Source organism: Ochotona curzoniae, unplaced genomic scaffold, assembly GCF_017591425.1.
Source record: "Ochotona curzoniae isolate NIBS_2020 unplaced genomic scaffold, NIBS_Ocur_1.0 patch216, whole genome shotgun sequence".
In the NCBI taxonomy this organism is placed as follows: Eukaryota; Metazoa; Chordata; class Mammalia; order Lagomorpha; family Ochotonidae; genus Ochotona; species Ochotona curzoniae.
The window spans coordinates 62,322-77,551 of record NW_024466769.1 but is presented as its reverse complement, the minus strand read 5'-3'; the positions used below and the strand labels follow the sequence as shown (position 1 = coordinate 77,551).

The window sequence follows — 15,230 nt, the reverse complement described above, 5'->3', positions numbered from 1 at the left end:
AGATCTATTTATTTTTATTGGAAAGGCAGATTTACAGAGAGAAGGAGAGAGAAAAAGATCTTCCATCTACTCATTCACTCCCCTCTCCCCCTCCCCAAATGGCTGCAATGGTTGGAACTGAGCCCACCTAAAGCCAGGAGCCAGGAACTCTTCCAGGTCTCCCACGTGAGTGCAGGGTCCCAAGGATTTGAGCCATCTCTGCTGCTTTCCCAGGCCATAAGTGGGAAGCTGGATTGGAAGTAGAGCAGTCAGGACATGAGCTGGCACCCATATAGGATGCCAGTGCTTGCAGGTAGAGAATTAGCCAGTTGAGCCATTGTGCCAGCCCCAACCCTGATTTTTAAAAGCGATTTATTTATTTTCATTGGGATTGCAGACTTAGAGAGAAGAAGAGACAGAGAATAATTTTCCATCCACTGGTTCGCCCCCCAAGTGACTGCAATGGCCAGAGCTGAGCCAATCTGAAACCAGGAACCAGGAGCTTCTTTTGAGTCTCCTACGTGGGTTCAGGGTCCCAAGGCTTTACCAGGCCATAAGCAGCGAGTTGGACATGAACTGGAACCCATGTGGGATCCTGACCAATGTGTCAGCCCCAATACTGATTTTTATAAACCAAGTTACTGTGCTTATATTATTTTTTGACACAATGGTAAACCGACTTAAAAAAATTTATTCATACTCAAAGGTCTTCTTCATTGAGACTGGTATTGTGTTACAGAGGGTTAACTCACCACCTACAACACCAGTATTGCACACCCGAGTGCTGTTTGGGAGTTCCAGCTACTCCCATGTGGAGCTAGAAGAAGATGGCCCAAATACTTGGGTCCCTGCCACCTGCTTGGGAGACCTGGATGGAGTCCCTGGTTCCTGGGTTCAGCCTGGTCCACCCTCAGCTGTTGTGGACATTTGGGGAGTCAACTAGTGGATGGAAAAATCTCTCTCCCTTTGTCACTTCACCTTTTCAAGTAAAGAACAAATCTTAAAAAGTCTCTTTTATCTTGGAATTACATTATTTTGGGTCATAACTGTAACTACAAAGTCTGTTTATTATGTAAACATAGTTTTCAGTATCCACAACATAAAACAGATTTTGATGTTTCCTCCATCCCCCCGACCCCCCGACTTTAGACACTTTCAAGTTTATCTGGCTGAACAAGATCTTTCTAGAGGATACACATAAGAACTGAATGTTTTTTTATCAGTTAATCTTTTAAGGTACCCAAGGGGATTAAAAGAGAAGGAAAAAAATATTCAGAGGGAACCAGCTTCAGAAAAATATGAAATTAACACTTTAAAAGGCTAAGTATGCCCCAGCTGTAGGCAGCTGCCTAGGTTGCCTTGTACCTAGGCAAGTGTTACACTGCTGGGAGAAAAGCAACCAGTAGCTGGTGGGCATTCTGGGCCTGGTTAATGCCAAGTTTGTGTTAACTATACCAGTATGCCAGCATAGTTTCTTCTCCTCTTCCTCCTCCTTTCTTCTTCTTCTTATAATTGGGCAAGGTGGGAAACTCCTGGCAGGAACTCACCACCTATCCCTGAGGCGGGGTCAGGGAAGGGGCAGGTGCTACAAATTGCCTGGGGATACATTGGAATGGGGGTAGCTGAGAGCATCTTTGTTAGGGAGGGTGTTACATTTGGGGTCTTCTATAGCCCCGGGCCACTGCACTTGCAGGTAGGTGAAGGTTGCTGAGATGAAGTGGTTTGGGGAGGTAGGGAAACTTGCAGGCATGTTGAGTTGATCAGGTCAAGGCACTCACCCAAGTGGGAGAACTGTGTTGTGCTAAATAGCATCACCCACCATCTGCTGGTGCACACAAAAGCTGGGGCAGCACTAGTCCGGGAGTGTCAGAGCGAGGGATAGGCCATGTCAGGCTGGACCACAGCATCCACCAGAAAGCAAGAGAGCCAACCTTGGTGGCAGATTCTGCAGGGGAATTGTGGGTTTGGCTCTATGGGGCTGCAGCCCCCACTGGTTTACTTGGAGAGCTCGGGGTAGTGATGAGCCGAGCTGGCTGGATCACAGAATTTACCTCTAGGAATCCACCTGACACAGGAGCTGGATTAGAAGGCTGGGTTGGGTCAGGCTGCAGCACTTACCTGCGCATGCAAAGGCAGGAACTGGGGGCATACTATGCCAAACAGGACCACTGTCCCTGCTGGCACACTTGACATCCAGGGCTGGGAGCAGGCTTGGTAGAGGAATTTGGGGAAGCCCCTGCTAGACCATAACTTCCACTGGGGTGAACGAGAGCCAGGGCTGGGGGTGGGCCAGACCAGGCAAGGCTGCAGCACTTGTCAGTGTTTGTGTGGGTCGGCCACAGGATTGTACAACCAACACAGTCTTCACATCATCCTTGGCCTTACCCCTGTGGCTACCTCTGTTTGCATAATCATAAGGAGGGGAAACATTAACCGGAAATCCCATTTTGGAAAGTAGAAAAGCTGAGATGAAAAGAGGGAACGTGGGGCCAGTGTTGTGGCGTAACAGCCTCTGTGTGCAACACTGGCATCCCATGAGTGCCGCTTTGGAGCCCTGGGTGTTTCACTTTTGATATAGCTTTTTGCCAATGCACCCGGGGAAGCAGCAGAGAATGGCCCGAGTCCTTGGGACCCTGTACCCATGTGGGAGACCTGGTTGAAGCTCCTGGCTCTTGGCTTTAGTTTGGCCTAATCCTGGTTGTTGTAGTCATTTCAGAAGCAAACCTGGAGATGGAAGATCTGTCCCTCCCTCTTTTTCTCTCTGTAGCTTGGCCTGTTTTTTTTTTTTTTTTTAAGGTTTATTTATTTTTATTGCAAAGTCACATATACAGAGAGGAGCAGAGACAGAGAAGAAGATCTTCCGTCTGATGATTCACTCCCCAAGTGACCACAATGGTCGGTGCTGCACTGATCTGAAGCCAGGAGCCAGGAACTTCTCCCAGGTCTCCCACAGGGGTGCAGGGTCCCAAGGCTTTCCCAGGCCACAGGCAGGGAGGATGGATCAGCAGATGGAAAATCTTCTCTGTCTCCTCTCTGTATATCTGACTTTGAAATCAAAATAAATGAATAAATATTTTAAAATAACAGACTTATTTTTATTTGAAAGCCAGTTATAAAGAGGAGAGAGAGAGAGAGATTTGTTGATTCACTCCCTAAATAGCTGCAGAGGTTGAAGTTGGGCTGGTCTGAAGCCATGATCCAGCAGCTTTTTCTGGGTCTCCTACATGGGTGCAGGGTCCCAAACACTTGAGTCATCTGCTGCTGCTTTCCCAGGCTCATTAGCAGGGAGCTGGATCAATAGTAAAACAAAACAGTTGGGACTAAAACCATCCATATGGGATATTGGTGCCACAGGCAGAGGCTTAATCTATTTTGCCATGGCAGAGCTCCAAGATTATAATTTTAACAATTTCAGCCATTTTTAGAATGAAGTTTGTTTCATCATGTGAGAAATAAATCCAAAATAAGATCCATTTCTATGTATGAGTTTCCAAAGCAACTTCATTACATCATGGCAAGATATATATATATTTATTTATATAAATATATATTTATTTATTTGAAGTGCAGAGTTAGAGAGCAAGTGAGAGAGATCATCCATCCACTTGGTTCATCCCTCAAATGGTTGCAACTGGCCAGGGATGGCTCAGACCAAAGCCAGGAGCCAGAAATCCACCCAGGTTTGTTATGTGGGTACAGGACCCCAAGTTCCTGGGTTTCCTCTGCTGCTTTCTCAGGCCATTGGCAGGAAGTTGAATCAGAAGTGGAGCAACTGGGATTGGAACCAGGATGCTGGCCACAATGCTGGCCTTGATGGGAAGCCTTTTTCTTGCAAATACCAAGTTTTTTTTTTTTTTTTTTCAAACTCAGATTACCTATGTAATATTAGTTCAACTTAAACAGCCAATTCCATTTTTTCAGGTGGTTGATAATGTGTTATTCAGTTTTGATGAATGAAACTGAGAAGGTGGGTAGAAAGAATGAAGACTGGAGGGGAGGGACATTTAAAGCTTGAGGTGGTGGGGGCCTGTGTTGCGGCACAGTTGGTTAAGCTGCCACCTGTGTCACTGGCATTCCATATGAGCAAAAATTTGAGTTCCTGCAACTGTTTTTGCTCCAGTTCCCTATTAATGTGCCTGAGAAGGCAGAGGAAGATGTCTTGGGGTCCTGCCACCCATGGGGTCACCCAGAGAAGAGTTCCTGACTTCAGCCTGGTCTCAATACTGGCTGTTGAAGACATCTTGGGGAGTGAATCAGCAGAAGGAATATCTTCTAACTCTTCTGTAGAAAGTTTTGGGTGCTCAGTTATTGATCTTGGAGTGCTCATACCCGAATGCATCTTAACCAGATGAGAAAGGGCAGAATGCGCTGAGACTTCATCAAGATGGTTCATGTGTTCAGGGATTCAAAGGAAACCATCAGTGCATAGAGCAGGGCATACTTGGGGTCAGCCTCCCCAGTGCCACGTCACGAAGTAGAATGAACACGGTTCACAGGAGCCTCCATTTCCTGGTGCCAGACCCAGTGCCACGAAGCTACCTGCAATGTGCCTGCCACAGCATGAGTCTCGATCAACTAAAAATTACTTTAAAAAAAATCACCACACAATCACTGTTTTCTATAAAACAGAAGAGCTGACTTGAGATCATGAAAATCTAATACAACTTGTTGTGCTATTTTGGGGGTGGGAAGGAGGGAAGCTACTGTGTGCAAGTTAGTCAGTGGTGAAGAAGTGTTTATTTCTCTCACATACATATTTTTGCCTACACTCTTAAGGCTGAGCAAACATGCGAGGATTTTAAAGTTTTGGGAGGTGGGAAGGGAACTCAGGAGTGTGCATCTTCTGGTTTATCTTCTGAATTTAGAAGTTGCTTCCTCCCCATTGGAAACGTACACATTATTGGGATAAATCCAATAGCTTTTTGGCAGCCCTAACAGTGTGTATTCATAGTTTCAGTTTTCTAGCATTTTACCTAACATTTGATCGAGACAAAACAGTTACTCATTAACAGGCAGGGGAGGGGGAGGGAGGCACAGGTTAGGAAAAGTATCTCACCTTTTATCTGTCTTCGCTACTGATTTACCTAATGACCTTCGGCAAGCATGGTTCTCAAACATCATGAAAATCATTATTTCTTCAAAGTCTTCCTATGACATTGTGTAATCTCTTTGACATTCATATGAGCACAGGATTCCAAATGAATATTGTAAAGAACATCTATGTGAATTCACCAGCATGAGCTGGGATTGGAGGCAGGCCAGACTGGGCCAGGCTGCAGCACTCGCTGGCAAATGCCGAGGTAAAGTGGGCCATGCCAGACTGGGCTGCAGCACCCACCACACATAACACTCGGGGTGGAGGGTGAGCCTGGTGGGGGACAGTGAGGACTCCCCTTCTGGGATACTGCTTCCGCTGGTGAACGTGAGAGCTGGGACCTGGGTCAGACAAGGCTGGGTAGCACTCCAACACTCATTAAATCTGCATGTGAGCTGGGTTAGGGGGAGAGCCAGGCTGGGCTAAGCAACTGTATCCACTGGTGCAGGCATGAGCCAGAGTAAGTGCAGAATGGCTGGATTTTGCTGTCAGCTTGCAGGGGCTGGAAATGGGGGCAAATCTTGTCAAGGTAGACTGCAGAACCATCTGGAAAGTACAAGATCCAGGACTGGGAGCAGGTCTGTTAGGGAACTTGTGGGCATCCCCCTGATGGGCTGCAGCTCCCACCAATGAGCATAAGAACCAGACCTGGGAGTGGACCTGGCTGGACAGCTGGAGGCACCCACTAGCATTAAGTGTGGGCTGGAAAGTGGGGTTGGTTGTGATGAGCTATGCTGCAGTACCCATTGGTATATACAAAAGCTGAATGGGATGTTGGACTGGACCAGTCTGTTGCACATACATCATACACAGAAATCAGGGCTGGTGATGGGCCTGGTGGGGGTTTTTGGGGGTTACTCCAGCTGGGCTGCAATTCACGCTGTTGCACTTGAGGGCTGAGTGTGTGGTATCAGGGTTGGGCCAGGCTGCACCATCCATTGGTTTGTGTATGAGATGGGGCTGGAGACAGAACTGACCAGGTGACTGCAACCACCAGTGTGTGTGCAGGCTGATGTGCTGATGGACGTAGCTGGACCCCACAATGGCTGGCACACACAGGAGTCAGGTCTGAGGTCATCTCAGATAAGGGTTCTTTGGGGACCCTCCCAAGTGAACCACCGAACTCAGAACTCCAACTACAGGGAAAACTACAGGATCTGTTGTCTGACCATGGACTGCATGTGCAGAACTGGGCCACCTCAGTTGCTGAAGACGGAGCAGTGGATGGCATGCTCATATGCACAAGGGGGATTAGACAGTTCACTGGGGCCTCCAGAGAACATTTAGCAGAGGATGGAGGGCCGAACAAATTGAAACAACTCTCCCAGCCAAGCACTGACAAGTATCTGGGCCAATGGACCTTGGAAGGATTTCCTCATCCTTGGAGCAACGAAATTAATTGCATCTCAGAACTATCAAAACCACTTGAGCAGTACCCTTGGAACATGCTCCATACTGGGAACCCTGAATGATTTCCGGTGACCGTTCCCCATCCCTGGGTACTGATGTGGTTGGGATGCTGGGTGCAGCTTCTTCCCTTCTCTCCCCACTTTCCCCAGATACAGGAAGAAAAAAGAAAATGGAAAACAATGGTCTCATCTACCTTCCTTTTTCTCGACCCTTCCCACTGTCACCAGTGGTCCTCATGGGCACATCCTCTCAACTATGCAAACACCAAAAATAAAATTAGAGAAAAAAATAGAATATCCATGTCAATGATGCCTCACTTTGTGGAGTCTGATCAAAAGATAGGATAGAAGAGATAGGATCCATGTGTCTGGTCATTTTAAAATTAGGATTGTAGGGCCCGGCACGGTGGTACAGTGGTTAAGGTCCTTGCCTTGCACGCCCGGGATCCCATATGGGCGCTGGTTCTATCCCGGCAGCCCCGCTTCCCTTCCAGCTCCCTGCCTGTGGCCTGGGAAGGCAGTCGAGGACGGCCCAAAGCTTTGGGACCCTGCACCTGCGCGGGAGACCTGGAAGAGGCTCCTGGCTTCGGATCGGCATAGTATCGATCGTTGTGCTCACTTGGGGAGTGAATCATCGGACGGAAGATCTTCCTCTGTCTCTCCTCTCTGTATATCTGCCTTTCCAATAAAAATAAAATAAATCTTTAAAAAGTTAGGATTGTAGTCTTTTTTTTTTTAAGGTTTATTAAGGAGCATTCTGCATCATGCATTCTGGATGGAATAAAAATAGTCAGCATTCTCTTTGTCCCCTGGTATTGACATGAATCATGAAATTTGTGCTTCTAGAACTTTTGTTTTTCCTCCCCTTCCTCCTTTTAAAAAACTGAATACATCTTTTAAAAATATATAAAGACACATACCAGCTCTTTAAAAACCAATTCACCAACATACACAATTAGCACACTGACAGCAGGTAGCAGTTTTCATAATTTAATGAAAAAGTATTGGTAAAAAGGAGACAGCTGAAAAAAGACCGAGTTTATCTTGGAAAATGGGGCCATATAAGACAAAATGAAAAGAAATTAATAAAGAAGCTTTAGAGGTAATACTTCAAATAACAAGAAAACGTAGCAAACGTATTTTGGGGTAACAGAAAGGCTCCTTCATTTACCTAGGAAAATCCTGTAAAAATATCATAACTCTATTTCCCTGACTGGAATGATCTGTAGTCAATCCTCTCCCAATGATGACACTTATGGATTTTGGCTGAAGCATTCTTCTGATGGCTGCTCTTCCTCTCACTTGGAACTGCACGGCATGAAAGCAGCCCGGCTCTTGCGTTGGCCTCTGAGATAAGGAGTTTACAACATAGCTCCATTAGAATCTCATTTCCATGAAGGTGCCAAATGCACAGTTACCCGGGAGAATGCAAGAACAAAGCATAGAAATCTAGTGCACCAACGGGGGAAAGGCTCTTCCTCCGTTGGATAATTTTCATAGCTTTTTCCATTCAAACAAAATACAGGACACCTGTAACATGCTATGGCATGTTCACACACATACATAGGCACAGAAGCAATTTTCAAATTTGTGGTCAAGGGAGAAGCAAAATACACACGATTTAACAGGAGAGCAAAAAGCAAAGGAACCCCATCACAAGGCTTTATGGACAAAAGCCGAGTGGCAGCTGGCGGGGAGGAACTCCCAGTTTTCCATATGGATGGCGAGAGGGCCCTTGCTTGACTGACTGGCACTTAGGCTGGTTGCCCCAGTCAGAAACTTTTAACAATTCAATGTGACCTTTTTTTTTTTTTTTTGGTCCAAAAATGTTATAACTACTACACTTTCCCAAACCAGAAGAAAGAGAATATTAACTTAAGGCTAAGAAGAAAAGAGAGCTGAGACTCATATTCTGCTTCACATTCTAAAACCTGCAACATTTCTCTTTTCTTTAAATGGGAAGCAGACATGTTTTTATTCACCCTCCCCAAATACAATTATTCTCTTTCTCCCAAAAATTCTTCAAGGCTAATAGTTTGGGAACAGAGTAATAAGCAATTTCTGAAAAAATGGCTCCAGCTTTTCTGTTTGGGAACTTGCCTTGGATTCAAAATTGCTACAAAGCTAAATTATATCCATGTGTTAAACACATGCTTTCAAATTCTGTTTGACAATAAAAATCTGTTTCAAAATTAAAGCAGGTAAGAATACTTAACCTCTGTGCACTTTATATTTAATTATACCTCAATAAAAACTTTATAAACATTAAAGCAGGTATACAAAAACTGTCAGCCAAACTAATTTTAGTCAAATTGATTTGAAAACAACAACACAAAACCCCTGACCTGGTACAAATACCCTAGCAATCTCAACTTTGGGAAAGGCTCTGGGATTCCTCACAAAAGACCAGACAGAGAATCAGAGCATTTTCCTTGAAAGGAGTACTTTCGTACTTCTGTAAACACTATCAACAAGTTAGCCTCTTACACTTGTTAGCTGTATGAAATACAACAGTTATGAGTGCGTTCCCAACAAGCAACTCTAGGAACAGGCACTGGACACTTGGTAGGCAGTAGCAATATTGAGTCAGTACATGTCAAGATACTGTGAAAGGAACTCAACCTTGCACAGAGCAAAGGAAGAGGGTAGTGAGTTTGACAGTATCCGAGAGTCATCCTCCTGGTCTCCCCTCTAAAGTTTAGAGATACCAGTGGAGTTAGAAACTTACTACAGACAGGAGATCTCAGAGTCACATGTTGTAGTTGTCAAAGTTAAATAGTTTTAGTGTCTGGTAATCATGGTCTCTTGCAAATCTGTTAGTGATGCAAGGACTCTTGATACATGTATTTGTCAATGTGTTAATGTAATTGGAAAGCTGTCCTGTATTTATTTGACAAATACTCTGGGCCCAGCTATTCCCAATAACCTCTGACAAACCAACCTCTGGACAATGTGCAATTTTTGTAATGTGCTTGTGAAAATGAGACTTGTGATCTTTTCAAAAAACTGCAAGCAAATTTACCATGGAAAATTCTCATTCTTTTCTCAACTCCCTCTAACATACACTAGGAATGCTTTTGGTCTACAGGCTTTCCCCAATTTATGGGACAAAGGAAAAGGCCGCATCATCATTTCAGAGTGTCTCATCACCTCTGTGTTGAACTGTGGGAAAAGGAATGTGCCTTGCTTTTACCATGGTACTCCCGTCGTCTGGAATCATGGGGAGGATTCTCCCTATCTGAGCTCTCTCTCTTTACCCTGACTTTTCCTCTATTTCCATCACTTTCTGTTTCTGAATCACTCAGCTCCACATCTGGGCAATACCCATCATTCTCATTCTCATTATAGGGAGCTTGCTCTGCAGACTGCCTGAGAACCTGCATATCCCAGAACTGTTCCCTGGGGGTCACATGCTTAGTTGGTTTCATGTAGCACTGGAGGTCCTCATTGGACTTCACCCACCTTTTGGTGGGCTCTTTAAAAGACCTGCTGAAGTGATCCACAGTGGATTTTCTAAAGCTGCATTGACTAGCCAAGTTGGGGGTGCTCATGGTCTCCTGGTTAGAGAACATCTCCTGGGAGCTGTTGGTTTGGGAGACATTCCCAGACCAGCTGCCCTCCAGGCCATTAGATACAGCAAACTTGGCACCCGGCTGACTTTTCCCATTCCCAATGGAAGACTGTCCCTGGATGGCTTCCTGAAGAACTATAGGCTTTCCCTGTGCCTGCCCGTGGTGGAACTCCAAAGCTGAACTTCTCCAGCTGGGGCTGGAATCCTTGGTTCCACTTCTGGAATGGCTGAGAGTGGCTGGCAAACAGTTATTCTTGCTCTCTTGTGGAAGCCTTTGGAGTGACTGCACTCTCATTTCCAGAGACTCCTGAAGGGCCTGCAGGCTTCTTATGTCCTGAGCAGAAGAGGTGCTGTCACGAGAGCAGTACTGGTGGTCAGTCTCTATGGAGCCATTTCGGCAATCTTCTGCGGCTGATTTGGGCATTTTTAACTTCAAGGTAATTCTTGGTGGTGGGTAGAACAGAGAGATTTCTGGTGTAATTGTCAAAGGAAGTCCTGAGTTCAAAAAGAAAAGATTCATTTTAGCAACTTATTTAAGAAACAGTCTGTGCTTATAGCAGAATTAGGGGCACATGTATACTTTTACTTTTCAAAATATCTCAGGAGCCCCCTGCCTTTAATAGGGAGGTAGACCACGGGGGAGCCTGCTAGCCACAGTAAGCTGAACCAGAGGTTGCAACTGTGAGTGGTTCAGATGAAAACTTAGCACTACTACTGTCTGCTGTATGGTAATGTTTCCAATCTGTTCTCAGCTCTCTCAGGACATAAAAACGAACACAGAGCATCTCCTGCAGCTGCAAATCTGCCTGTTCCCACTTCCAAACACAGCATCACTAGCTATATATAATAGCATCTCCTCCATGTGTGTGTGCATATGTGGGTGTTACCAAGAACTTAGCACGTGCCTTAAGCTCAGATGTTCCAGATCCCCTCCTCTGACATCTACAGGCCTCCCTAAAGCAAACCCCATATAAACATTCAGAAATGCAGCACAGGTTATGCTAGTGCAGATGTGGTGTGTTATGCATTTTGACCTGGCATTACAAGTACCTGTAGATTTTAGGAACTCAACCTAGAATAACACCCTGACCACAAATTTTTGGAGCTGTGGAAAAGATATTGCCGTGGTACGTCAAGCATAAAAGAATCCTATTTCCGCGAACGGCTGGCAACAAGTGTGGCCTGGGGAGCACTAGCAGGCAGCTACCTGGTAATGTGACTGTACAGTCACAGGCTAGATCTTCCTCTATTATTCTCAGTGTTCTGAAACTCAAACAAAACAAAACAAAACAAAACAAAACAAAACAACCCCACAAAAACCCCAAGCAAAGAAGAGACAAAAACAAAACAAAAAACACTACCAAAGGATTCCTCTGCATATTACTTGACCTTTTCCAATTACCATCTTATCCTAGGCTCAAAAATAAAATACTGAGAGGACATCTTTTAGGTGTCCCAAATCCTGGAGGGTCCGTGTTGAACATCTACTGCTCCAATTCTGCCAAGGGTAAACTAGGCAAGCTGTAGAGAGGCTGGCTCTTATCAATCAGAAGCCATGTGACTAGGAACCAATTTCCTCAGCATGTAGGGGATGAGGGAACTCTTCCTTATTGCCCTTTGGTTCTGCTTGTTTTGTCTGTCATGTTGCTCCCGTAGTTGGAAAGGCCTGCTGGGCTGTTGTATGCCACTCTGTGGCATTTGCCACTAACAGATACCCTCAGAGCCTGTACAGTCTACCCGACACTTCACTTCTGAGTATTCCTTCTGCTCTGTGGCTGGCACATGGCAGGAAGTGATTCTGCACATCCTGCCTGGTGACCTCTAGTTATGCAGGCTCTGCCACCCATTTGTGTTAAATGAGACACAGTGAGGTTGCAGGTATCGCTCACTATTGACTGTTGTCATTCCAGACAAGCTCCCCATGCCTAAGGCGCTATCATTATGCTGTCCTGTTTTTCTCAGCAAGTAAGCAATGTATGTCACACTGAGGATTCAGTCTTGCTAACTGCTCTATCTTCTAGCGCAGTTCTGAGTCCACAGTGTGTCATCTGTCTTAGAGCTGCAATATCCTCAACCTCACCGTGGGATTTCTTGTCTTATGAGTTGATACTACAATGCTATAGTAGTACTGGATGGAAGCAAATGATATATTGGATGAAAATTTTTTTAAAGAAATTTCAGTGTAAACAATTGGCATTCAATCAAAATTGTTAAAACAGGTTAAACCAGAGTTGACTTATATATTAGTACATCTTGAACATACAGGTTACCTGCAGCAATTTCTTGGTTAATAAGCTGGACTTGCAAATCGAAGATTTGTTCCTGTAGTTTGTTTTGTGATAATTTCAGCTTCTCACGTCTGCTTATCATGTAGCACAGATTTCGGACCTGAAAGCCCAATGCCCAGCAAGCAGAGACGTTCATCATATTAAACAATCGGACAGTTGAAGTTGTTTAGCTAAACTGGAGACAACTGCAGTCAGATGAGGGGCTGGGGAGTTGGTGAAGAGAACCCAAGGGCTGCACAATGAGAGTCACTCCGTGTGAATGTGCATGGCATAGCCAATGGTGGGATCATAGCGCCCATTATCAATCAGCAGCACCAGCAAAAGGCTCCACGATAGTCTTTTGAAACCTACTCTACCTGTGGTATCCTGGGATTAACATTTATCTGAATAGCCGGGCTTGGTACGCCAACTGAGAGTTTTACCAATTCAGCCTTTCCTTCGGATCCCTGAGTACAAATGATGGCAATGCTGGATCCAGTACACCTACTTTTCTAAGAAGTGCCAGACCAGCAGGATAAAAGTATGCTGAGAAGAATGGAAGTGGTTTTTATGCTCATACTTTCAGCTCATCCAAGTTTCCACAACCACATGAGTGAAATCTTCACTCCTTTTTATACTGTGCTCCAGTTTATTCACCTGTAAACACGGATGGGGTGGGTGCTGTGGCGCAGCACGCTGAACCCTTTGCCTGTGGCGCCGGCATCCCATATGGGTGGGCACTGGGTTTTAGTTCGAGTCCCAGCTGCTCCACTTCCAATGCAGTTTCCTGCTTGTGGTCTAGGAAAGCATTAGTATACTGCCCAAGTACTTGGGCCCCTGTACCCATGTGGGAGACCCAAAGGAGGCCCCGGGCTCTTGGCTTTGGACTGGCCCAGCTCTGGTCGTTGCGGCCATTTGGGGAGTGAACCAGCAAATGAAAGATATGTCTGAAACTCTGTTCCCAATAAAATAAATAAATATATTTATAACAAGTATGGTAATAGTATATTTTCAGAGGCACACTAGGATTTAATCAGTTAATTTTTATATAATTAATAGAACACTGTTTACAACAGAATAAATAAGTACTTCACAGGTACACCTTAAGCTTTTTGAAAGTGAGCCAGATATCTCAATTTTCTTTCAATTTTTGGTAGCTTGATGTGTGTGACCCGGAAGATGTTCCAGGGTCCTGGCTTCTGACCGGCATAGCTCTGGTCCTTGCGGCCTTTTGGGGAGCCTGCCAGCTGGTAGAAGGTTTCGCTTTCTCTCTCTCCTCCTCTCTCTTTAAGTCTCCCTTTCAAATAAAAATAAATACATCTTTAAAAAGAAATTTTGGTAGCAGAGAAACAAATCAAGTTAGTTTATAATTATGCAATTCTTTAGAATGAACACAGGGCATAACTTATCTTTAAACCCCCATAGCAGCTGATTTAGTGGATATGATCGAGGTGAGTTACGGTGAATTATCTAGGTGGAGTGACTCTCAACCAGGGGTGATTGGATCCCCAGGGAACAGGTGGTAATTTGGAGACATTTTTGGCTGTTGTGTTGGGTGCGTGGATGTGGGGGGTGTTAGAGGCATCTAGTGAGTAGAGGCTAGGGATGCTGCTCAATATTTTCTACAACAAAGGACAGCCCTACAACAACTATGCAGCCCAAATTGTCCACAGTGCTGAGTTTGAGAAACCCTGATCTAACACTTCCCTGAATGAAATTTAGTTTCCTAAGTATATTAGTAAAATATAGTTGAGTCAATTTAGGCTTAAAAGTGAATAAAAGTAAACCAAAAGAGAATCTGCATGACTTGAAGTTTAGAGCATATAAATGAGGCCTGTCCAATCTGCTGAATGTGGCCGCCAAAAATGTAAACAGCCTAATGTCTGGGGCTACAATGACATCTGAACAGAAGCAAGTGGGAATGGGCCCCCCCTCCCCCCACTTGTATACAGACTAAGATCAGTCGCAGTTGGTCACCTTACCCGTTCCAGATCCTGCCGGAGGTGCATAAACATTCGCATGCGGGTGTGAATGTTTTCTTCTTTTGGCTGTATCAGCGCATTTTCCTCATCCTCCTTCGGAGGAAACAATGGCTTATTGAAATTACTTTTGCGCTTCAGCTTCCAGTAGTTATAGATATAATCCACAACTAGTGTGGGCATCCCCAGCTTTTCCACCACGTCTTCCACGCGGACAAAGGAATAGAATTCCTCCTCTAGCTCCCGAAGCTTCTGATCCCTCGGGCTGATTCTCTCGCCTTTGGCCTGGCTCTGCTCTGCGGCCCTAGAAGGGGGGAACTCAGCCTCCCTGAGACTCTGCCTGTTTTGGCTATGCTTGAGGCAGTATGACTTGAATTTCACTTCATCCCCTTCATCCAGTGTGGTCTTCATCTCCAGGTTGTGCTCAAAGGCACAGGTAACGTGGAATGCAGTGATACAACTTTTCACGGAACACTACAGGAAGAACAGAGGTGTCAAAATTGTGAGGAGAGGGAGAGCTCCATGTCTCAGGGCTGAAACTGAAAGTTTTCAGGGAGCAAAAGACAAAGTTAGTCCTAAACAGACCGCGACACATGCTTTTCAAGTAACTCAGGTAGTATGTTCTTATGGAAAATACCAAAAACAGAAAACTAAAAATGCCAGCGTCCCCAGCACACCTCCCCCCCACACCCCTGCTTAGGGTTTCAACTCCAGAATTCAAGCTGTAAATTTTTCTGAGATGAATTCTCTGACGGAATAACCATGAATAACTATGTAGTGTCTTTGTGTCCCCTGAATCACCATATCTATATCTATATAGTATGCTTCTATAATGGCGCTTCTAGTAGTGTGCCTGTAGTAGTACTGTAACTGTCAAAATCTTGTTCAGAGGTCTTAAAAGACAGCAGCTATGTCACGAACTGTTGAACT

At 45.0% G+C, this 15,230-nt stretch overlaps 2 protein-coding genes across 2 annotated transcripts in view; both read right to left on the bottom strand.

The window, feature by feature from the left end:
* LOC121166720 (regucalcin-like) overlaps positions 1–14,998 on the bottom strand; it is a 39,594-nt gene extending 24,596 nt beyond the window's left edge. Inside the window, exons 1-2 of the mRNA XM_040995973.1 lie at positions 14,989–14,998; positions 9,634–9,645 (exon numbers count right to left, since the gene is read on the bottom strand). The gene's annotated coding sequence lies outside the window, so the exon portion shown is untranslated. The remainder of the gene's footprint in view (positions 1–9,633; positions 9,646–14,988) is intronic.
* Positions 7,464–15,230, bottom strand: part of LOC121166710 (protein Jade-3-like) — a 43,929-nt gene continuing 36,162 nt past the window's right edge. The window contains exons 6-8 of the mRNA XM_040995960.1: positions 14,304–14,774; positions 12,325–12,442; positions 7,464–10,549 (exon numbers count right to left, since the gene is read on the bottom strand). Coding sequence (XP_040851894.1) covers positions 9,630–10,549; positions 12,325–12,442; positions 14,304–14,774 — 1,509 coding nt within the window. The 3' untranslated portion in view covers positions 7,464–9,629. The remainder of the gene's footprint in view (positions 10,550–12,324; positions 12,443–14,303; positions 14,775–15,230) is intronic.